Raw genomic sequence first — 23,183 nt, 5'->3', positions numbered from 1 at the left:
GATGTTTGGACTTTTCTTTATTTCTATTTCAATATAAAGTAACTTTTCCATGTCACAAATTATAAGATCTTTTTTCTTTTTTTTTTTTTAACCTAGGGCCCTCATTTTGCAGAGAATGAATGTCATTTAAAGTTTGTAGTGAATCATCCTAATTGAACAGGATGGCCCAAATTCTTTACATACACTGTCTGTAATATATTTTTACTAGAGCCTCCAAAAAATCTCATCCTCTTCATTTTACAAGTGAGGAAGATAAGGCTTAATGAACTCATGATTTCATGTCTCAGGGTCACAGAAAAGTAGAATTCAAATGCAGGTCAGTTAAGTGCCAAAAATCTTCTCTTTAGCTCATGTATGCTAATTTTCAAATATAAGCTATGTCTCCATTTTATTGAATTTGGAATGTAATTTTCAGTAATTTATTTAAAGTAACTAAGGAAATCTAAGGGAATTACTTAGAATGGTGATTTTGTAGGTTAGTGGCGGGCAAGTGGGGAGTGGCAGCAGTTACACTGTCATGTGTCTTAGAAAATAACAGGTAGTATATAAAATTCATAAATCAAGAAACAATGCAATGCACACTTAGATATATCCAACAGAAACTCTTAAAAGTAGTCATTCTGGGGAGGAAGGCTTATGGCAAAAGGGATAGCAATTGATTTTCATTATGAGCTCTTTGGAGCTTTGAGATTTTATTTAGTATATGCTACGATTTAACAAGGTTTTGCAGAAAAACTTATAAAAAATGATCTATAATATGTCTTTCCTAGCAGTCTGCAGATAACCTAGGAAGAAAAACAGGAGCAATTTTCTTGGCCTATATCCATTATTGTTTCTAATAGTGTGAAATTGTAGTAAAAGAACACCAATTGAGCAACTTTATTCAACTATATGTTCAAAGCCTTGTTCTAGGGTTTATAAGAGATTTTTTAAAAAGGCAGATGCAATTTGGTCCTAGGATACAATGTGCTACAGTGTAGTTGAGGGCACTCACAATGAGGAAGATGCCTAGATGGGTAGAAACAGGACTCACATTTTATCTATCTACTCCACCTACCTTTTTTTATGAAAAAATACATACTATAGAAAAGATAATATAGTTATGAGAGTTCAGTGGATAGAAAAATGATATTTACTTACCAGAATCAAGAAATACTTCCTGAAGCAGACAATTTGAGTGGGCCTGGAAAATACAAAGGGATTTTTATGAACAAAAATGTGATGGGACTGGCATTAACATGTTTACTGTTCAAGAAATTCATGTTTGTTTTTCTGTTAAGACATTTATATTCTACATTTAGAGAGATTCACATGTACCCTTATAGGATGAACCATAGGCATGATCCCACCAATCACCCTCCCTCCATGCATCCTCCCCCCCCTTTCCCCATATTCTTGGGCTAAAATTGGGTTATAGTTTTCCTATGAAAGCTATAAATTAGTTTCATAGCAGGGCTGAGTACATTGGATACTTTTTCTTCCATTCTTGAGACACTTTGCTATGAAGAATATTTTCCAGCTCCATCCATGTAAACATGAAGGAGGTAAAGTCTGTGTTAACCAGTTGGATGAAAGTATTTCAAATTGTATATAGAAACAACACTCTGTACCCCATGATAGTATTAATATACACAGCTATGATTTAATTTAAAAAAAAGAAAGAAAGAAATTCATGTTTGGAGCTCATTTTAAAAAATGTTTCTATTGTATAAAAATCCACGTAAGCTAGATACAAATCTAAAATGAATTTTTAAAAGATTATTTTCTCAACTAAGCACTTAAATGTAAATGCTGTTATCAAGGGTATTTTTATTAAAACTACTTTCAACTTGACTCATTCTTCAGAATCATAATGAGAAGTGAAATACAATCCCATCTATTCATCAAATGTGGGAAAAACCTAAAGACAAATCTGGAGATCACATGGATTTTGTAGCTATTTTTGGTTTTTAAATAGGTTTTCTATGTCCTCAGGAGTCTGTTTCGCTTCCCTCTTCAGTGTAACTTACATGTTTTAGTTTCCTTGGACTGTAATACTTAGTTGCGGGCCAATTGCTGAGACTCAGTGGGGCGATATTTTAAAGAATCTTCAGTTTGAATCTTGACATCTTTGCTCTCTGGCCTAGCTGTTCAGAGCTTTGTGTTCTGACTCAAAGTCAGAGAGACATTTGTGACAATAGGGAAGAACACAGATTCTTAACTTTCTAGAAATTACATCAAAACTATATGACTAATAAGTAAACAAACATCATAAGCACAAAGTAAACATGTTACTTTTTATATATTGAAATCATTTAGACTCTTTCACGTGGGGCAATTGTGCTAATGGTGGAGGACTGTCCATCATTGAAGATGCCCGTGAGCACTGATCATTCTCCATTTAGGAAAGGTTGCAGAAGTCTTTATTTTACACTAGTCTCCATTTTGTCAGGTACAATTTTAATGAATGACTTACTGTCAGAAGTTCTAGACCATTGGCCGGGAACAGTGGCTCACAGCTGTAATCCTTGCACTCTGGGAGGCCAAGACAGGTGGATTGCTGCCTTGGAGTTCAGGCACAGCCTGAGCAAGAGTAAGACCCTGTCTCTGCTCAAAATAGAAAGAAACTTGTCAATCAGGTGGCAGGTGCCTATAGTTGCAACTACTTAGGGAGACTGAGGGAAGAAGATCTCTTAAGTCCAAAAGACTGAGGTTGCCGTGAGATATGATGATGCCATGGCTCTCTATGCAGAGCAACAGCCTGTCTCAAAAAAAAAAAAAAGAAGTTCTAAAGTTCTAGATCATTATATTATACTTTGCAAAAGAGTATTCTATATTTTTTTCTAGAGCAAAGTAAGAAAAACACCTTATACTTTAGAGTTTCTAAATGTGATCTTAATGTTTACAAGGACATTAGAATGTTGAATCCTGCAATGTGGGGTTATTTGCTTTACACATGTAAAGAACTGCATTAATTTAGAAAAAATTGTGTATTAAATTGGTTAATTTAATATATATGGTTTAATATCTGTAGTGTTTTTTTTAGTGTTAAATCCTAAACTCTAAATAATTATCTTTCACTGTCCCAGACTAAACTTTTAAATGTCTTTAAAGTTATAAAAATCTTTAGGCATGTGAAAAGCATAAAAAGTATAAGAATAAAGCAAAATTCACCCCTGTTTTTGTGACAGTCAGATGTGGGTGATATTAAAGACTAGCTAAGAGCGTGACGGGTACTACATGTTCACGCCTTAGTAGTTGGATGACTTCGGGCAAATTACTCCATCTCCCTGCACCTCCTCCTCAAGACTAAATGAGATAATAAAGTTCATATCTCAGAGCTGGGCAGGTAGGCAGTATTGAATATTCTTGTTATTATTTCTTGTTTTGTTCTCTTTTTGCCATTGCTGTCATTGTGAGGTCTTTGGCCATTGAGTAGAACAAAGGTGACTACCCATAGTAGAAACTGAAAAGCATTAGACCTTTCTCTTACCTATTTGAGGTAGTTGTCCATAGAATTAAAAGGCAAAGAACCCATTTTAATCCTGGGACAGCAGGAAAGCATCTTTGTCTGTTCAGAAGCTGTCTCACAGGTAACTTTAGACCCTTGCAATGAGGCAGCTGCATTCCTGATTCTGAGAAGTTCACTGCTGTGGGTCTGCAATGTTAAGCAGTAATTCCTAACAGTCCCCCAACGCATACTCAGGTCTCAAGGAGCTAACTGACGACCACCTTCTCATTGTGTTCATTATTCTCATCTTTCAGTAGCTAGGTAGTCTCTATAAATGCCAGTGTTGCTGTAGTAAATTATTTGGGATGATAATAGTGACACCTATAACTTCTATTCATTGAGTAGTGACTGGACAACTAAGAGCTTTTCATACATTATCTTGTTTAATCCTAACAACTACTTCAAGACTGTTATCATCCCTGTGTTATAAATGAGGAAACTAAGATTTAGTCGGGATCTGTGTTCCATAATAAGAATTTGGATGCTGGTCTGTCTCACTTGTGAATCTGAGCTCGTGGCTTTGCTTTAGCTTTGCTGACTTTGTTTCATGATGACCTTATAGCCCCATTTGCTCATTTGCCTACAATGTGCTCCTAAGGTGTACTTTCCGTTACATTAAGTTCCCTGAGGGTGTTTCCCTTGGAAAATGAGTGTTCACGTAAGGCAGTAACTTCTCTTGTTCTTAAATTTTAGGAATGTAACTGAAATGTTATCTAAAGCCAAGTAGTACTCCTGAGATTATAAAAGGATTATTCCTACAAAAAAATATTAGAAGCTAGGACAAACCCCTTTTAATTCATCTGGGTGTTTGTTTTGGCATTGGCTTTTTAGCCCATACAGACTTCTCAAACTGGAGACATCCTTGCTGATTCCTTTAAGAAACTTTTAGGAGGTTTGTTATTGTTAATGATAAAGCTACATTTTGATATCTTGGTTTCTTTGACTCTCTCGAACGTTCTATAGGTCTGTGGAACCACATAAGAACTTTCTTTCTTCTGGACATGCCAAAGCTACATTAGATAAACCTAGTAAAAAGAGGCTTAATTATTTCATAGAATAAATAAAAAGAATTCTGGTATAGTTGGATAATAAATGATACGGTGGGGAAGTCTGATGGTGATGGAGAAGGTATTGATATCTTGTTTTCTGTGATATCAAGAATATCAAATCCTTCCTTAAAGATGAATTGTTATAATTTTGGAGAATATGGTGCTATAAAGTATTTTGTTAAATGTCACTTTTTTAATTCATGTAGAAGCTGAAAATAATTGTCAGTGTCCTTGAATGGAGGCTAATAGGTTAAAACTTTTACCTAGGGAATTATCAATAAATGGTATAAAGCATGTTGCATTGTGATAAATTAGTTTCCTTATTTTTTCATTGGAAATATAAGTGAACCTTTATGGTCCAATAAGGAACAAATGGCTTCTGTGTGCTCCGCCTCTTTTTTTTTTTTTTTTTTAAGTTGTTTGACCAAGAGGGAGGATCATTGGCACATCAGCTAGCTGTTCACTTTAAATTTTGACCATTGCTTCTCCTTGGGACCCTAATGATGGGCTCTCTGATAACCAGTGCAAACTCCATGAATATCTTTCATTTCTCTAGAAGGAGGTGTGGATTTGCAAGGCTACCAGCTGGATATGCAAATACTACCTGACGGCCCAAAGAGTGATGTGGACTTTTCAGAGATTCTTAATGCAATACAAGAAAGTAAGTTTCACTCAAATTTTAAAAATTCTCCATGAGTGGAGAACTCTCAGAATATTTGGGAGGGATACGAGAACTGGAAACCTTGGATGCCAAGCTGTAAAAATAATAATAAAATGATACCTTAAAATAGATACCATGCAAAATAATTTTGACACCACAAGAGAGAGTTTAATTTTTGAAACTAAACCATACAACAATTTGAAGAAGCTATAGTATATTATAATATTTAGTAAACCTCAGAGTATGATAATATTTTTGGATTTCTTCATTAATCATAATTTCCAAAAGAGCCTTTAGAAAACAAAATACAATCACTTTGCTCAAATGTAAGGAGTCAGAAGGAAATGCTGGTGCAGTAAGCTGAAATCGGAAACTTATTCTCCAAAGTGAGTATCTGGGGTCATTTATCATGGACTGTGTGCCAGAAGTAATCCCTTTTTTCTGAGCATTTTGATTAACCAAGATTTGCTCTTCTTAGACTATTTTATTTGTGGTTTAAATATTCCCTCAGAATTTTATCAGAATGAACTTGTTTACTCTATAATCTGTTATAGATTTAGCACTGGGGATGACTGACGTGGTATCATAATGCTAAGTCCTCACTGTTCCCGTTTGATGACCAGGGCTCTAATTCTACATGGCAACACTTCCTTTTTAAAAATTAAATAGTGTGGGCTCGGCACCTATAGCTCAAGTGGCTAAGGCACCAGCCACATACACTAGAGCTGGCGGGTTCGAATCCAGTTTGGGCCTGCCAAACAACAGTGACAACTACAACCAAAAAAATGGCCAGGCACTGTGGCAGGTGCCTATAGTCCCGGCTACTTGGGAGGCTGAGGCAAGAGGATCGCTTAAGCCCAGGAGGTGGAGGTTGCTGTGAGCTGTGATGCCACAGCACTCTACCCAGGGCGACAGCTTGAGGCTATCTCAAAAAAAAAAAAAAATAGTGTTCTACAATGTTGGATTTAGGAGGTTTAGATATGGTTTTTATAAAAAACCACTGGATATTTTTTCTACATTTAGTCTTGAGACATTTCTGTACTAATTGTCTGCTGACTAATTTTAAGCATTTTTATAGTAGTTATTACCATTTATCATTATACTATCCTGTTGACATTATGAGGCAATTAATATCTTCACCTTCCAGAAGGGACAACTGAGGGTGGGAAAAATTAAGTGACAAGGTAACATGGTAATAACGGAGGTCAGGCTGGAATGAGGCTGTCTGTTCCTTCATTCAGTTCCCCTAGGAATGTGCTCCACGCTGGCTTTGAACATACTTGAAGTGAGGACCCTGAAACTGAAGATGAAACTACTTTTGAAATATTTTTATGAAGATTTTTTTTCTGGTTGAGCAATCCCTTTGTATTAGATTAATGAATAAAAGAGAAAACTTTTCCCTAGGAGAATAAAAATCAAATTAGTAGACACTGGAGAGAAAATAACTTTTCATGGAAAGTTATAAAGTTATGTAATTACTTGGTTTGATTTAAAAGATAGGTTGTACAGTGCTCAAAGTGCCAGAATTTTTCAATACATGATAAAACTGGCTTCTCTGAAAGTGCTAGAGATAAACTTAATTTTTTTTAGAACTAAATGAATTACATCAAAATGGACTAAAGATTTATAAGGGACTATTTTTATACTAATTTTTATTAGATCTTAGTAAAGACACATTTATTTGAATATGATATTAACTGTTGCATAGTTTAGAATGGTGGCCTCTTTGTAAATAGGTAGAGGAATATAAATTTACATGTATTTAATATTTAAATTTAAAATAAACAAAAAAGAGGGCGGCACCTGTGGCTCAGTGAGTAGGGCACCGGCCCCATATGCCGAGGGTGGCGGGTTTGAATCCAGCCCCAAGCCAGCTAAAACATCAGTGGCAACTGCAACAAAAAATAAACAGGCATTGTGGCAGGTGCCTGTAGTCCCAGCTACTTAGGAGGCTGAGGCAAGAGAATCGCTAAAGCCCAAGAGTTGGAGGTTGCTGTGAGCTGTGATTTCACAGCACTCTACCAAGGGATAGAGTGAGATTCTGTATCAAATAAAATAAAATGGAAAAAGAAATATTACTTGACTTTAAAATGCAATTCAAACTCTTTATAGGTTTAGGAGTTTTCTAGTGCTTTGGAAGTAATTTACTTACTTTCTTGTTGAAAACAAGGTTTGTACCACATAGATTTGGAAAGCTGCTTTCACCATTTGGATCATTTCTGGAAGGAAATATTGGGACCAAATATGATTCAGATGTTTATCTAGTTCACTGAAATTTCAATCATAAAAATTTGTATATTGCTGCTTTAGGAAAGTGTACCTTAGATTATTGTTTGTAGAAAGTTTTGAGAGACTAACATGTAATGATGTAAAGAATATAACATTCTGAGCAGTATTACAACTCCTTTCTTACAGATATTTTTGTTGGTATTAGCTGGATGATAGAAAAACTTCACTGTTTTCTTCAAATTTTGTATCCCTGTTGTTTTATAGATACATAATCCTCAAGATCAAGCTACAAGTGTGTGTGTGTTTCAAATATTTCCTAAGTGTCTGGGTAGGTCTGCCATATGGTCGGTGTGTTCTCATACTTTCTTTTTTTATTCTTAAAATAACCCTAAGTAATAGTAGCTACAATTTTCTCTATTTTAAAAGTGGAAAAACTGAATATAACTCCTCAAGGCTAGATGCCTAATAAATAATAGAGTCAATATTTAATTCTTGGTTTTGCTAAATAGAGAAATAAATAAAAATGATCAGGAAAAATGAACTACTTTGGATTTTAAAAATTTATTATGTTTCTGCACCTGCCATGGCGTCACAGCTCACAGCAACATCAAACTCTTGGGCTTAAGCCATTCTCTTGCCTCAGCCTCCCAAGTAGCTGGGACTACAGGTGCCTGTCACAATGCCCAGCCATTTTTGTTGTTGTTGCTGTTGTCATTGTTGTTTAGCAGGCCCGGCTGGGTTTGAACCCGTCAGCTCTGGTACATGTGAGTCAGGTATATGTGTGTTACGTATGTGAACATTTATTATGTTAGCTCAACACTATGAAATATGTCATTCAAAGGTTACACCACATTCTTTAATTCTTGCCTTATGTCATTACCAACGCCCAGACCTTTCTAGAGACCATTCATGCTGCACCCCCAGCCTTTGTCACCCACCTCTCTAGTTTTGTTCTTAGTTTTTCTCTTACTGATTCCCAGGAGATACAGATGGCAGGGATTCTTACGTGGCCTTCAAATCCCGGAAGGCATTATTGTGTCATGTTCCATTAGGTTCTAACGATGGGGAAAGGGGCAAAAGATAGAGTTTGAAACCAGAACTTGAGAGTTAAAGGATTGTTGGCTCCTTGTCTTCCGTGTTCTGACCCATTGTGCTTGCACCTGGGCCCACATAATCACATAGCAGTTCCTACAGTGGGGGGAGAGGGTCTATGCTTCTGTGGCTGAGTCATTCCTCAGTGACATCCAATGAGTCATTCTGAATCTAATTTTTTGAGCTCTGATTTCCAATTTTATTTTTAACCTGTGTGGTCATGCAGTTTCAGAGGGGAAGATGGTGACATGGCCTGTTGGTGGGAGTGGAGAGGATGGGGCACACCTCGAGCATGTGATCTTGTCTGGAAACTTATGGTCAACCTTTTACCTGTGTTATGTTATTGAGTCCTAAACCCTCTTTCCTGCAATTTGCACATCTGTACAAGGGATTGAGATGGCAAATCTCTGTAATGCCCATGCCTAGAGCCTGGTACGTGGTAAGGACCGTGTACATTTGGTTGTCACCTTCATTTTCATTCCTCGTAACAGTCTATTGGGGAGATGGTATTATCCCAACTTCAAAAAATGAACTTGAGTAAGTTAAAAACCCAATGTAATAGCTAATGCATGGATGGGCTAGCACTTGAATGCAGGTGTGTGTGACTCCAAAGCTCATGTCCTTCCCAAAGATGGTGAAGTCATGATCCATAGACTTTGAGGATCTTTTAATGCAGAACATCACTGACCTCATTTCACATTGTGAAAAGGTAGCCACAGCTAATGAACAAAGTGTGAGTCCACAGTCCTTCTCTAAATATCATTCCCAGGATTGTAAGAGGAGATGCCATCACTGTCTGCTGTGTTACAGAAGTAACTAAGGGGTAACTTTTCTTTAGAATGAAGTTGTAGTAAGAACAGTTCTTCACAGGCAACACGCTAGACCGGTAGCAAGTGTATGATCTCAGCCCCATTGCAGGGTGTCCTGGGGTGCGGGCAGTGCTACTGTGCTCTTTTGTACACATCCCCATTATTGAGCCAGGAAATGGCAATGAAATTATTTTTTTAAACCATCATACATTAAAAAAAAAAATCTCATGACTTTTAGTTTATTTGTTTGCAAAGGCATATTTTAAAGCTCAGAGCATTTCGAGTAACTTTCCATAGCAGAAGGAAAGTGCCTCCTGTCACATCTGTAACAATTAGAACCTTGGGTTTTCTTTAGGGAGATGTTAACAGAACCATTTAATTATTGTCAAAACACCCTAGCAGAAGTCTCTAAACTTTATTTAAAGCAGTAGAATCTGTTCTTCACACCCCCAAATAAATTAGCTCCATTTATTTTGAAGGTATGTATTTTCAACACATAACCTCAATATATAGAACAGAGAAACTGAGCTGTTTGGTATGGTTGGGGGTAGAAGGTGGACTTGGCCCACTCACTTTCTTCTTTGTTTCCTTCATGGCCCTTAAGCTCCCGAAAAGGATCCTGAGGTTCTGGGGAACAGACTTCGAAAACTGCTGGCCTATTAGAAAGGAATAAAGCCAGCTCAGGGAACGTTTATGTCCTTTCCAATTACTTTATTTATTTGTTTTGAGTTCTTTAAATTAGTCCCTATTTTTTCCTTATTGGTAAACCATGCAGTCTCTGCCTTAGGGACATTGTCAGATGCATTTGAAGAGCAATGAACATCTAGAGTACCCCGGGCTTGCTAGTGTTATATAAATGCTAAATAGTGTTTAGCTTTTAAAATCCAGTGTGTAGTGCTCAAAGCTGTGCTGTGTCTGTGCATCTCCTTGAATTTTTAAAAACATTTAATTTGGTCTATCTGTTAAATTTTAGGAAGTATCAGACTCACCAGGCTATAGATATAAAGTCTAGCTTTATTCAGATAAATGTTAACGTGTCACAAGATAATTGTTCAGTGGTTAAACGACTTGCCATCCTTGAAAGCCAAACATGATTAAAGTAGAGTAGAATGCTTCCTACGAAACAAGAAGCTGGCTAGAAACCGCATGGTTTCAGGAGTCAGAACTGGGTTAGACTTTGTCACTTTGTCACTTACTAGCTGCATGGCCGTACTTAACATTTCTTTTTTTTTTTTTTCTTTTTTCTTCTTCTTTTTTTTGTGGGGGGGGATTCATTGAGAGTACAAAGAACCCAGTTATACTGATTGCACTGTTAGGTAAATTCCCTCTTATAATTGTGGTCAACCCCTATGAGGTGTGTCACACACCATGACTCCCCACCCACCTCCCTCCTACCCTTCCCCTGCTCCCCTTTCCCCCATCCCCGACCATGTACTAGATCATCAATTGTCCTCATATCAGAATTGAGTACATTGGATTCTTGCTTCTCCATTTTTGTGACGCTTTACTAAGAAGAATGTGTTCCACCTCCATCGAGGTTAATACAAAAGATGTAAAGTCCCCATCTCTGTTAATGGCTGAATAGTGTTACATGGTATACATATACCACAGCTGGTTAATCCATTCCTGGGTTGGTGGGCATTTATGTTGTTTCCACAATTTGGCAAATGTAAATTGAGCTGTGATAAACAGTCTAGTGCAGATGCCCTTATGATAAAATTATTTTTTTTCTTCTAGGTAGATGTCTTGTCATACTTAACATTTCTGAACCTGGCTGCTTTCTTGTAATACACAAGTTGTGAAAAATCCTTAACACACAGTGGGCTTTCAATAAATTGTAGTCCCCTTCCCTTTCCTCCTGCTAGGATATTTCAGCAATAATTAAATGGTTCTGTTAACAGACCCCTATAGAAAAAACCCAGGGTTCTAATTGTTACAGATGTGACAGGAGGCCCCTTCTCATTTCCTTTATATTTAATCTCTGATTCTGAAACAGAAACACTTTCAAGCACCCTCACTTAAAGTAATCAGAATAAGGAAAAAATAAAAATCAGCATCATCTTACAAATTAGCTACCGTTTGTTTTTAAATGAACATCGAAAATCTTCTATCTTCCTCTTATCAATTATGGAGCTACCTGAGCCTTCGTCTTAAAGATGAACCCACGTCTAAACATAAAAACGAATTTGTTAACAGCCTCCTAAGTGTTAAAATGAAGACATAAACAGTCTTTTCTTTCCCCTTTCATTCTAATTATTCCTGAAGATGCCCTTGGTTGTGTTTTCTAGCAATGCTTTGAGGTCAATATGCAATGTCTTCAGAATTCTGTGTATCAGAAGGAATAATTTGAAATTTAGGACAAATATAGTATAAGGAACTAGCTCTCTGGAGAACAAATATAGATGCCTGGACTATGCTGCAAAGCCCTGTCATGTCCTCTTCAGCGACCTATAATGTGACCTTCTTTTCTCTGTATCAGAATATACTGAGATGACAGTCTTCCTCTACTGTCATGCCAATGTGGGATTATTCTGCTACTTTGGGAAAATAGGAGAGAATTAAAGAAAAAAGCAAGTAATCAAACACTTTGAATTTTGTGTTGAATTTCTAACTCTCCTTTAGATGGTTTTTTTTTTTTTTTTGAGACAGAGTCTCACTCTGTCACCCTGGGTAGAGTGCCATGTTAACATCACAGCAACCTCAAACTCTTGGGGCTCAATCAATCCTCATGCCTCAGCTTCCTAAGTAGCTGGGATTACAGGCACTAGCCATGACGCCCAGCTAGTTTTTCTTTATTTTTAGTAGAGACAGGGTCACTCTTGCTCAGGCTGGTCTCGAACTCCTGAGCTCAAGCAATCCACCTGCCTCGACCTCCCAGAGTGCTAGGATTACAGGTGTGAGCCATCGTGCTTGGCATCCTATGAACTATTTCTGAAACACATTTACTATTTGTTTTTTATCGTTACCAAAGAATTCCCACTCATGTCCCATATGGCAACTAATACTAACTTTTGGCCCCACGAACAAATGGCAGAAAATAATTTGTTAATTCGGTTTGTTTTATTTTGAGACAGAGTCTTGCTCTGTCACATTGGCTAGAATACAGTGGTGTCGTCATAGTACCCTATAACCTCACACTCCTGGGTTCAAGCCATCCTCCTGCCTTGGCCTTCCAGAGTGCTAGGATTACAGGTGCACACCACTGCACCTGGCCTAGTTTATGTATTTGAGTCCCAGAAATGTCTTTGTAATCTCTTTTCTCTAGAAATTAACAATAGGTAACATCTCAAACAGTGATTTTCACTGGAGGAAAAATTGAAACAATTGCAAATATTTGAGGAGTAGATTCAGTCCTACCAAAGTAAATTCACCTTTCCATCACATGAGGAATGTCAGGATCTGCCCCCTGCTGGCCTCTACCTTTAGTGACTTGCCCCCTACCCTGGGTTAGTAAATAAAGCCCTGGGCCTCTGCCATCACTTTTCCATGCTGAATCTGATGATTTACTAAGACTCTCTAGCTGATTTTTGGTTTCCTAGGCAATTTGAGGTCCTTGATCCTTACTGTTCAGTTGTAATATGGAAGTCTCGGCTGTTTTGTTCCCAAGTCTTTTTTAGGCTGAGTTCAAATTTTTGTGACAGAGAATCATCTGAATATCTCCCTTGCCTTCCCAAATGCCCAGTGTCCACCATCCTGGCCCATCTGTGCCGCCCAGTTCCATTCACACAGCCCCTGCTGAGTCTGAATGCACTCTAGGTCCGTTACCAGGTTGCATCAAATCTCTGCATTTTCTCTCCTCCTGTCTTTCTTAATTGACTCCTCCGAGTATTTGGCTCTTTCTCATCTAATGAGCCGGAGAGCTGCATCCTCCCAGGAAGATAATTATCAAATATTTTTAGATTTAGGAGAAAAATATATAAGGCAGGTGATGGAATGCATTCACCAGTGACCTGTTTGGATGAACAGCATCTTTGTGACACCCATGTCCATGGATAGAAAGGCCCCCCTCCCACCCTGGCTGGACAGTGAGGTCTGTGAGAGCAGGGCCTGCCTGTGCTCATCCTGGTCCATCCTTCAGCCCCAGGTCCTAGCACAGCACAGTGTCTGGCCATGGTAGATATGCAATAAATACTTCTTGAATAAGGAGATTTTTAACAATTTGTTAATTTTGGGCAGTGCCTGTGGCTCAAAGGAGTAGGGTGCCAGCCCCATATGCCGGAGGTGGAGGGTTCAAACCTAGCCCTGGCCAAAAAAAATTTTAATTTTAATTTAAATTTTAAAAAATGTGTTAATTTTGAAATTTGAACATTACTTTTTCTCCTTAGAGAAATCATGTAAGTTTGTATCAGAAAATATTAGATTTTGTTCCCCAAACTTACCTTGTTCTTAAAGTTGATAATCTCAGACAGGATAGTGAATTATGATGAAGGGCACGTGCTTCTCAGTGCCCGTGGGGCGTTTGCACAGTGTACAGTTGTCTTACTAAATACTGCCGAGCATACACTGTTCGGCTGAGGGTTCTCGGAGAGTTCAGTGCTGCTAATCTCTGCTGAAGCCATGGAGAGGCTGCCAGGTGATAATGATCCCTTAATACCACTTTTCCTCTGCAAATCAGATTGTCATGACACACTGATTTCCTTGAGCACTCAGGTGACAGCAGCCCTGTGACTTCTAGACAGTAATTCGGATGTATAGCAATAGAGAAAGTGAAGCACTCTTCTCCTTTTCTAAAGTTAGCTGCTCCTAGAATCAAATCACTGGGCCTTTAACACAGAGTAGGGGTTCCCAAACTCGGCACTACTGATATTTCAGCTGGATAACTCTCTGCTCTAGGGGCTGTCCCACACATTGGAGGTATGTAGCAGTATCCTCAGCCTCTGCTCACTGAATCCACTGGCGCATCCTCCCCTCGGCCCAGTAAAGACGATGAAAATTCCTAAACAATGCCAATTCCAAAGCCACTGGGGAGACAAAACTGGTCCTAGTCGTGAACCACAGACATAGAGGGTTTGGTTGAACTGATTGTGCCAGTGCCAGAAAGTGATACGGGCTAAAGATGACCTGGGGTTTTCCATGCTATCCTTGGCAAAAGCACAAGGGCAGTTGTCCCGAGTTGATGAATATGTACGTGTATTTGTAGATATTTGAGAGTTTCTCGTGGGTGTGTGAGCCAATCCCCTAACTCAATCAGTGTCTTTGTTACTGTGCCCCTGTATCTCAATCCCCATCCCAAACTGTAATGACTATTTCACCTTGCAGATGGCTCTTCTGCCTTCTGGCTGGCAAGGGTAAAATGATAACTTTAAAGTATCAGAGTTCTAGAACTGATATAAAAACATGTCTTGTGGGTCTGCCACGTCAGCTGTTCTGTTAATGCATACATTATCTCATCTAGTCTTGGCCACCCTCAGAGACAGGTTTTCTATCCCTTTCTCACCAGTGAGGAAACAGAATTGCAGGCTCTCAGGCTAAGTGGAAGAGCTGGGAATGATGAGTTGATCTTTTGACTTTTTTAAATGGTATTTTTAATCCCACCATTTAAATCTAATCAACATCTACTTGAAATTTGGCTTAATCTCTATTCAGTTGAAAATCTAATCACTATCTACTTGAAACTGTAGAGTCCTGGCTTGTGAATAAGAATCATGTTAGAAAAAACATGTATGCGAAGTCCAAGGGCCATAGAATGTCAGAGGAAGAGGACTCTCAGAGATCAGCTTAAGAGTATTTACCAGTCTAAGGCTATTGACTTAGCTAAAGCTTAGACCGTGACCAGCTTAAGGCTATTCTTCTGCCAGTTAACAAATATGTGTTGAAGGTTACTCTGAGCACCAGTCAGGTCAGACAAGGTTCCCACCTTATGAAGCTCCTAATAACTGTGTCTAACAAAGAGACAAGCAAGAAAACAACAGATCGTTAGGTGCTGAGCTATGAGAGGAGGAGAATAATTATGAGAGGGGGAATATTTTTTACATAGAGTTATCAGGGAAGTCGTCTTTGATCGCGTTACCTTCCAAAACACTGGACATATTGCCCTTCCTCAGAAAGCATTAGTTCCTCTCTTTGAACCCCTCGTATAGTACTTGGCACAGAGTAGGTGCTCCTAATCCTTGATTGTATGAAACAACCATGATTTTTTTTCTCTGTAGCTTTACAGTACATAAACTTATAGCGAATGTATTAGTTTCCTTCTGTGGCTGTAACGAATTACCACAAACTTAATGGCTTCACACTAATGTATTGTCTTATAGTTTTGGATATTGGAAGTCCTAAAATCAAGGTGTCAGCCAGATTGTGTTCTTTTTGGAGGCTCTAGGAGCTTTTCTCTCTTCTGAAGGCCACCTGCATTTCTTGGCTCAGGATCCCATCCTATATCCTCAAAACCAACAGCAACGTAATATTTTCCAATCTCTCTCTGATTCTTACCTCCTGCCCTGCCCTCATAAAGACCCTTTTAATGACATCTGGCCTCACTGTGTACTTCAGGACAATATCCTCATTTTAAGATCCTTGGCTTGACCTCCAAAACCCTTTGGCGATGTAAAGTGACGTGCTCACAGGTTCCACCACTTTGGGGTGTACATAATTGACCCTATCACCATAAGCAATAAATGTCAATGTTATTGCCACGTCTACTTTATTTGACAGATGAAAAACTAGAAAAGTTAAATGAATGGCCTAAAATCACATGCTTAGATACAGCTTTAGAACCTGGTCACCCCATCCAAGTACATCACCTCTATTCTGTCTATATCCTAACTCTGCTCATTTCTTTATAGTATTTTCCCCAACATACAGTTCATTTGTTTTGTTTCATGACCACCACAAAGTCAGGAAGCCAGGTCCCTTGCATTTCCTGGGGGAAATCATCACACGCTTTGTACCTGATAACAGTGTGCGCATCTCTATAATGTTTTTGAAGGAAAGAATGAATACCCTGTCCTGTGCTTAGGGAATAAGAACCCAATCTCCTATGAATTATTTTGTGTAGTGGCTTCTGACATTTTATAAATCCTCAGCCATTTTTAAAGCATCAAAACAAAAAGAGGACTGCAATGTTGGCCCATAATTCAAGTAGGTAACCCACGCCTGGTGATACATATCTCCTTCTCCAAGTTCTTGCATTTGACCTGGCAGTCTATACCTGGAACTCTGATATACAGCACTTTGTATACTGACATGTTGTTAATATCAACAATATTTTGATGAGCTTAGGTTGTGTCTCCGTGGAGTTTACTATCTCTTTTGCATATACACTGGGTGTAGGTAATAGGTGCACAGAATCCCGTCATTATTTCAGTTCATCATATGAGGAGGATGGCAGGCCAGAAAACCTCCCTGCCTTCTTTATTATGGCATTAGGTTTTATCTTTTCAGCCTTAGAGAAGAAAAAGAGGAGGGGGAAAAAACCACAATTCTGACTAAACAAAGCAAGGTGCACCTTTGTGGATTTACTTAAGATGGAGAGCACTTAAGTGAAAAAATAAATAGAAATTAAAAAGGAAAGGTCAACCCCAACTGAGAAAGTGAGTTCTTTGAACTTCATAAATGAAAGTACTTTAAACTAAACAACTATGTGAAGAAAAGCTAAACCAACACACACCTGTTATCATGGAAGGCGTTATAACCGTATCAGGAGGATTCTTCTCATTTCCCTTAATCTTGCTTCATGAATACAGCGTTCGGTCAAACGTGTTTTACACCAGACATCCTTTTCTCTTAGGAAATAATATACCTGTCACTCAAGATGGTTAGAACAATGAGAAAATGTGAAGACAAAGGGACATGTCTTCTCTTTTAGTGTCACTTTCAAGATCCCAGATCCTTAACTCTGCTTATAATGTATTTACTTTGATTCTAGTGGCCAAGGACGTCAATATTCTTTTTGATGAATTAGAAGCTGTCAATAGTCCTTGCAAAGATGACGATTCTCTCCTTCACCCTGGGAACCTGACTAGTACTTCAGATGATGCCAGCAGATTGGAAGCTGGGGGAGAGGTAAGAGTGTATTTCTTAAAAATATATAATTCTTGATCCAATTGGGGACCTCTGAAACATCTTTCAATGCACTGTTTGAAGTCATAATTTCATTTAGCTGTAGGCTCCTAGAAAACAAGGGATAGGTTTTAGATTCTTTTGACATCTCTCATGGGTCTAGCACGTTATTGGGAATCCTAAGTCTACCTATGCTCAAAATAAATATTCAATGGGGTTTGGTGCCCATAGCTGAGTGAGTAGGGTGCCAGCCACATACACCAAGGCTTGTGGGTTCAAGCCCAGCCCTGGCCTGCTAAACAGCAATGATACCTACAACCAAAAAATAGCCAGGGATTGTGGCGGGAGCCTATAGTCCCAGTTACTTGGGAGACTAAGGCAAGAAAACCACTTAAGCCCCAGAGTTTGAGGTTGCTGTGATGCCACGGCACTCTACCAAGGGTGACATAGTGAGACTCTGTCTCAGAAAAATAATTAACTAATTAATTAATTAATTATTCAATGGATTATGCTACCTTCCTATATTTAAAAACATTTCATTTATACAAAGGAAGATTCTTAAAAGCCTCCCACCATTTTAAGATCACCTGCATTCTGGGTATCACTAATGAGTAAAACATAAGCTTCCCAAGGATGGACTTTCTTGTGTAAATCCCCCAGCACATAGAGGAGTGGTATGAAATGCACCCGCATTTGGTAGACTGTGCGGTCTGAAGCCTCTCTGAGCTGCTATTTGCCTCTGTAATCTGGAAAGTCCTTGCAATTATAAATAGACCCATCTGTTCTTATGCCGTTTTGGACAAAAACATATTTGGTTGGAGGCATTCCCCATTGCTCGGGCCGTGTCCCAGTGGCGTTTACTATCTCCTTTGTACATGCATTGGGCGCAAGTAACAGACACACAGAATCAGAATAATTTATTTATTGCATATTCCTAAGGATGTTGCTATTCCAGAGCCAGGTAACTGTTGAATTGGGAAAATTATTTAGTTTTACCGAGCTTCACAGACTTCTTCCCACAAATACTATAAGCAGCTATGTTTTTTTTTTAAGGAAAAAGCTTATTCTGTCATCAACTTTTCACACAAATACTTTAAGCACTATAATGTGACATGATACAGGGCCTTTGAAAGGGACTTCAAAAGCAACTTGTCTCCTGCCCTTAATTTACAAATGAGGAAACAGTCTCAGAAAGATTCGGGCTTTGCTAAAAGCAGCTCAGGCCATTGTTCTGGTTGGGGACAACCCTCCTTCTGATGCCTTGGCTAAAGCCCTGTTTGTTTGTTTTTTTAATCATGTATACTAGTTTATTTTTTATTTATTTTTATTTATTGATTTATTTTTTCAGTTTTTGGCCGGGGCTAGGTTTGAACCCGCCACCTCCGGCACGTGGGACCAGCACCCTACTCCTTTGAGCCACAGGGACTGCCCTATTTTTATTTTTATATTACTTATCATATACCCATTCTAGTAGATATTTTACCAAAAATTAAACCAAAGATAATATTGGCAAAGAGCAAGATCCCATCCCCACCAGGTTTTTGTACTCCTGTACTTGAAGTCCTGTCATTGAAGGCAAGTGTCATGTGCCACATCCCCAGGACTGTCTTCTTGCTTGGCAAATAATTGCTAACAAAGTGTTTAGCTGGGTAGACTCCTGGGTGCCTCTCACTGTGAAAGCCAACAAACAGTCAGTGAGGAGTAGTCATTCACTGGAAACACTTGCACCCAGATCTGGCACATGGGCACTGCATTCTTTCTAGCTGAGATTTTCCTACTAAATGACGTGGCATTTGGGCAGGAATGTGGCATCTAGCAATGGTCTTGGAGGTCTGTTGTGTTTGCCGCCTTGGAAACTGATGTATTCTATGGCCTAGAAAAAAGGATAGATACCCCCATTTCCTCTTGGCTGGGTTCACGGACACAATTTTGAAATCTATTAGCCAGAGAAACTTGGCTCCAGCCCAAGCACCCCATACTTGATGATTTATTTCTTTCATTGTTGTACATTATTACAATAATCCCAAGGTGGCTGGATGAAAATTGAACCTGCTCCTTTTTTTATTTTTTAATAAATGTAATATTTGATTACTGCAAAATAATATTTGTAACTTCTGTGTAAGTTATGAGGCGTAATAATGAGCACCTTGAACCGCCGTCCAACTTATGAACTAGAGTGCCGTTTTTCAAATTGCAGTGACAAGCTAATTGTAGGTCACTAACTCCAATTGTTTTTTAATGGACTGGAAAATTAATATTTAAATAGAATATAGAGTATATTCAGATAGAAATGACAAACAATTGTTTTGCAGAAGTTTTGCCTGAAATATTTTGTATATGCATGTAGGCGTATGTACACAAAGTAACAAAGTAAATTTAAGAAATATTGAACTAGTGTTTTTTTTCTTTGTTTTTTTTTTTGTTTGTTTTTTTGTTTTTTTTTTTTTTGAGACAGAGTCACTATGTTGCCCTCTGTTGAGTCCCCTGGTGTCACAGCTTACTGCAACCTCAAATTTGGGCTTAAGTGATTCTCTTGCTTCAGCCTCCCAAGTAGCTAGAACTACAGGTGCCCGCCACAACACCCAGCTTTTTTTGTTGTTGCAGTTGTCATTATTGTTTAGCAGGCCCAGGCCAGGTTCAAAGCCACCAGCCTCAGTGTATGTAGCCGACACCTTAACCACTGAGCTATGGGCACCAAGCCAAACTAGTACATTTTTAAAACCACTGAAGCTACTTTTGTAGTCCCATAACTCTGTACCCTGCCATCAGTTCCCTCTTTCTAAACTTTCGTGTTTTTAATTTTCTTAGTCTAAAAATAATTTTGCAGCATATATATGTAGTCGTAACATCTTGTTTTTAGATTTAGTTTGTTTTGTGCTCAATAACAGAATAGTACCATATAGTATGAAATCTGTGATTTGCCTTTTTTCTGTCAATGTTGTTTTTAAGATTCATTCTTAATGTTAAATACAGTTGTGGTTTATTCATTTTCACTATATTGTATTCTACTGAATGATCTTTCTACAATTTATTTATGTATTACTAGGGTGACCCGACATCCTGCTTTTGGTGAGACAGTCCCACTTTTTAACAATTTGTCCCATGTCCCACAGCGTTTTTAAAAAGTCCCAATTTTTGGAAAGAATGCACGAACCGGTGGGAGAACAGGAAGGGAATATACAGTTCTCGGCTGCCATGTGGCTATTTCGCCAGAATATGAGTTTTATATTATTTTTGTTGATTTTATAATGTTAAACTGTAATAATAACAAATAATTGTTGAGAAGTGATTATCGAGAACTGCTTATCAAAGTTTGCATTGTTGTCAGGCCCCGCCCCCCCCGCCCCCGGCCCATGTTGTCTCACCTTACCGATGTTAAAATCTGGTCACCCTATGTATTACCCATCCATGGATATTTGAACCAATGCCCACTTTTCACATTTTTCTGTTATAAACGATGCTCTTATGACTATTCCTATATATGTCCGTCTCCTAGTTGCCTTATCAAGAATTTCTTGAGGATTGTATGGAATGGAAGGGCTCCCTTTTATAAGATAATGACAGTATGTTTTCCTGAGTGAGAATGTATCAATTTTAACACTCACCTTTAAGAACTATAAGAATTTTTAGTTATTTCACTTTCTTAGCAATGCTTGGTATTTTTAGGAAAAAAAATCTAAATGTTTTCCATTTGACTCAATGGTTCTTCCAAGGTTTACTTTATTTCCTCTTATAAAAATGCAATTTTAATGAAACTCAAAGGAAGCAGGTACTTCGTTTCAGTTGTTCTTCACATTACACATGTGAACTTTAACTTGATGAGTGGCTTAACCTGGTCCCCTTCTCTTTGTGTGCAGACAGTGCCGGAAAGACACAAATCAAACGGACTTTACTTTAGAGATGGAAAGTGTCGAATTGACTACATTCTTGTGTACAGGAAATCCAACCCCCAGACCGAAAAGAGAGAAGTATTTGAAAGAAATATTAGAGCAGAAGGATTGCAAATGGAGAAAGAGGTAAATAGATTTTTTGGATGAGAAAAGCATTATGACTAATTGCTTATTTTTTTATTGCCTCTCCATCTATTCATATCAAGAGGGACTAAAAAATTAAGCAATTAGTCATAATGTTAACTGAACATTTCATTTAGTCGGAGTTTGACAATCTTCAGGATTTGGGGAATGTTCCAGCAATTAGGCTTTTGGAGCACAATTTGCCTTTGAGATAATTTGATGCCAAATGATTCCCTGAAAAACAAAATTATGTGAAGAAATAAAAGGCCCAAATGGCCACATAATATGAAATAATGAAAAATCCTTCCTTTGGTGCATTCCGACTTGTCAAAATTCTGATTTCCATGAAAACTAGATAGCTTTGTTCAATTAATGAAAGATTTATAATTTAAGCCTCCTAAGTTCTTTCCATTCCTAGGACTTCTGTATAGATCATTTTAAAGTCCTTTCATGATATATTAGGTAAAATTCAAAGAGCTTAATGCTTTCCCCAATAACACACATTACTAAAGCTATCTTTAGCAAATCTCCTATCTGTGCATCTTAAAACATGATCCATATAGTGTTTACCAACCAGAATTTGAACAGGAGCTGGGGAGGATTATCCTGCCTTTGTATAGTTGAGGTGCCTGTGCCATCTTGACCATGGTGTGGTAGATGAACTGATGGCTTGATTTTATTTTATTTATTTATTTATTTTTTTTTTTGAGACGAAGCCTCAAGCTATCCCCCTGGGTAGAGTGCCATGGCATCACAGCTCACAGCAACCTCCAACTCCTGGGCTCAAGCGAGTCTCCTGCCTCTGCCTCCCAAGTAGCTGGGACTACAGGCGCCCGCCACAACGCCTGGCCATTTTTTGGTTGCAGCCGTCATTGTTGTTTGGCGGGCCCGGGCTGGGGATTCAAACCCGCCACCTTAGGTGTACGTGGCTGGCGCCGTAGCCTCTTGAGCCACAGGTGCCGAGCCGATGGCTTGATTTTATATATAAAATAATTCTGTTATATTTTTCAAAAATTTTTAATAATTAGGTGTTTATTTAATGTGTGCTGGAAAAAATAGCATTTGGACAAAGAAGGATGTCAGCAAGTAGCAAAACTTCAAAAAACTTACCTAAGCATCTGTTCCCTCCCCACATGCCCCCCAAAGTTCCTTTCTGAGACCAGGAATGGTGGCTCACACCTGTAATCCAAGCACTTTGGGGGACCAATGTTGGGGGGATTGCTTGAACGAAGGAGTTCCAGATCAGCCTGAGCAGGAGTAAGACCCCATCTCTACTAAAAATAGAAAAACTAGCCAGGAGTTGTGGCAGGAGTCTGTAGTCCCAGCTACTGGGGAGGCTGAGGCAGGAGGATCACTTGAGCCCAGGAGTTTGAGGTTGCTGTGAGCTATGATGCCATAGCACTCTAGCCAGGGCAATCAAGTGAGACTCTGTCTCAGAATAAATAAAAGTTCTTTTCTGGGTGGCAGCTTCAATATTTCTCCTTTTCCCCATAATCTTCTATACCAGCGTTTTTTAACCTTTTTTTAATCTCTCAGTGCACTTGAAGCCATAGTTAAACTTTCACGACACACTTATGTTGATCAAAAGAAAAGAGTAAAAAGAAAGAATATACTTACTGTGCTTTGAACTTCTTTTAAAAATATTTGATGATCTGTAAAAATTTTCACAACATGCCTAAGATCCTTTTGCGTCACACAGATAAAAATCACTGCTCTGTGCACTACCAACTGCTACGTCTTCCTCTTTCTAGAAGCTTCTTCCCAAGCAGCCTTTCCTGCTGCCTGGCTCCAGTCTTGCCCTGCCTTTGTGTAAATGGCACAGTCTGGCTCTAACTCAGCCTCCCA

The 23,183-nt window shown here is 38.5% G+C and overlaps 1 protein-coding gene across 1 annotated transcript in view; it reads left to right on the top strand.

Moving 5' to 3' along the window:
- Nucleotides 1-23,183, top strand: part of ANO4 (anoctamin 4) — a 169,950-nt gene that overhangs the window by 13,069 nt on the left and 133,698 nt on the right. The window contains exons 2-4 of the mRNA XM_023509298.1: nucleotides 5,096-5,200; nucleotides 17,192-17,328; nucleotides 21,183-21,341. Coding sequence (XP_023365066.1) covers nucleotides 5,096-5,200; nucleotides 17,192-17,328; nucleotides 21,183-21,341 — 401 coding nt within the window. The remainder of the gene's footprint in view (nucleotides 1-5,095; nucleotides 5,201-17,191; nucleotides 17,329-21,182; nucleotides 21,342-23,183) is intronic.

This window comes from Otolemur garnettii, unplaced genomic scaffold (assembly GCF_000181295.1).
Source record: "Otolemur garnettii isolate 467f Iridium unplaced genomic scaffold, OtoGar3 scaffold00007, whole genome shotgun sequence".
NCBI lineage: Eukaryota > Metazoa > Chordata > Mammalia > Primates > Galagidae > Otolemur > Otolemur garnettii.
Note: the sequence above shows the minus strand (reverse complement) of the source record. Positions and strands in the feature narration are given on the sequence as shown.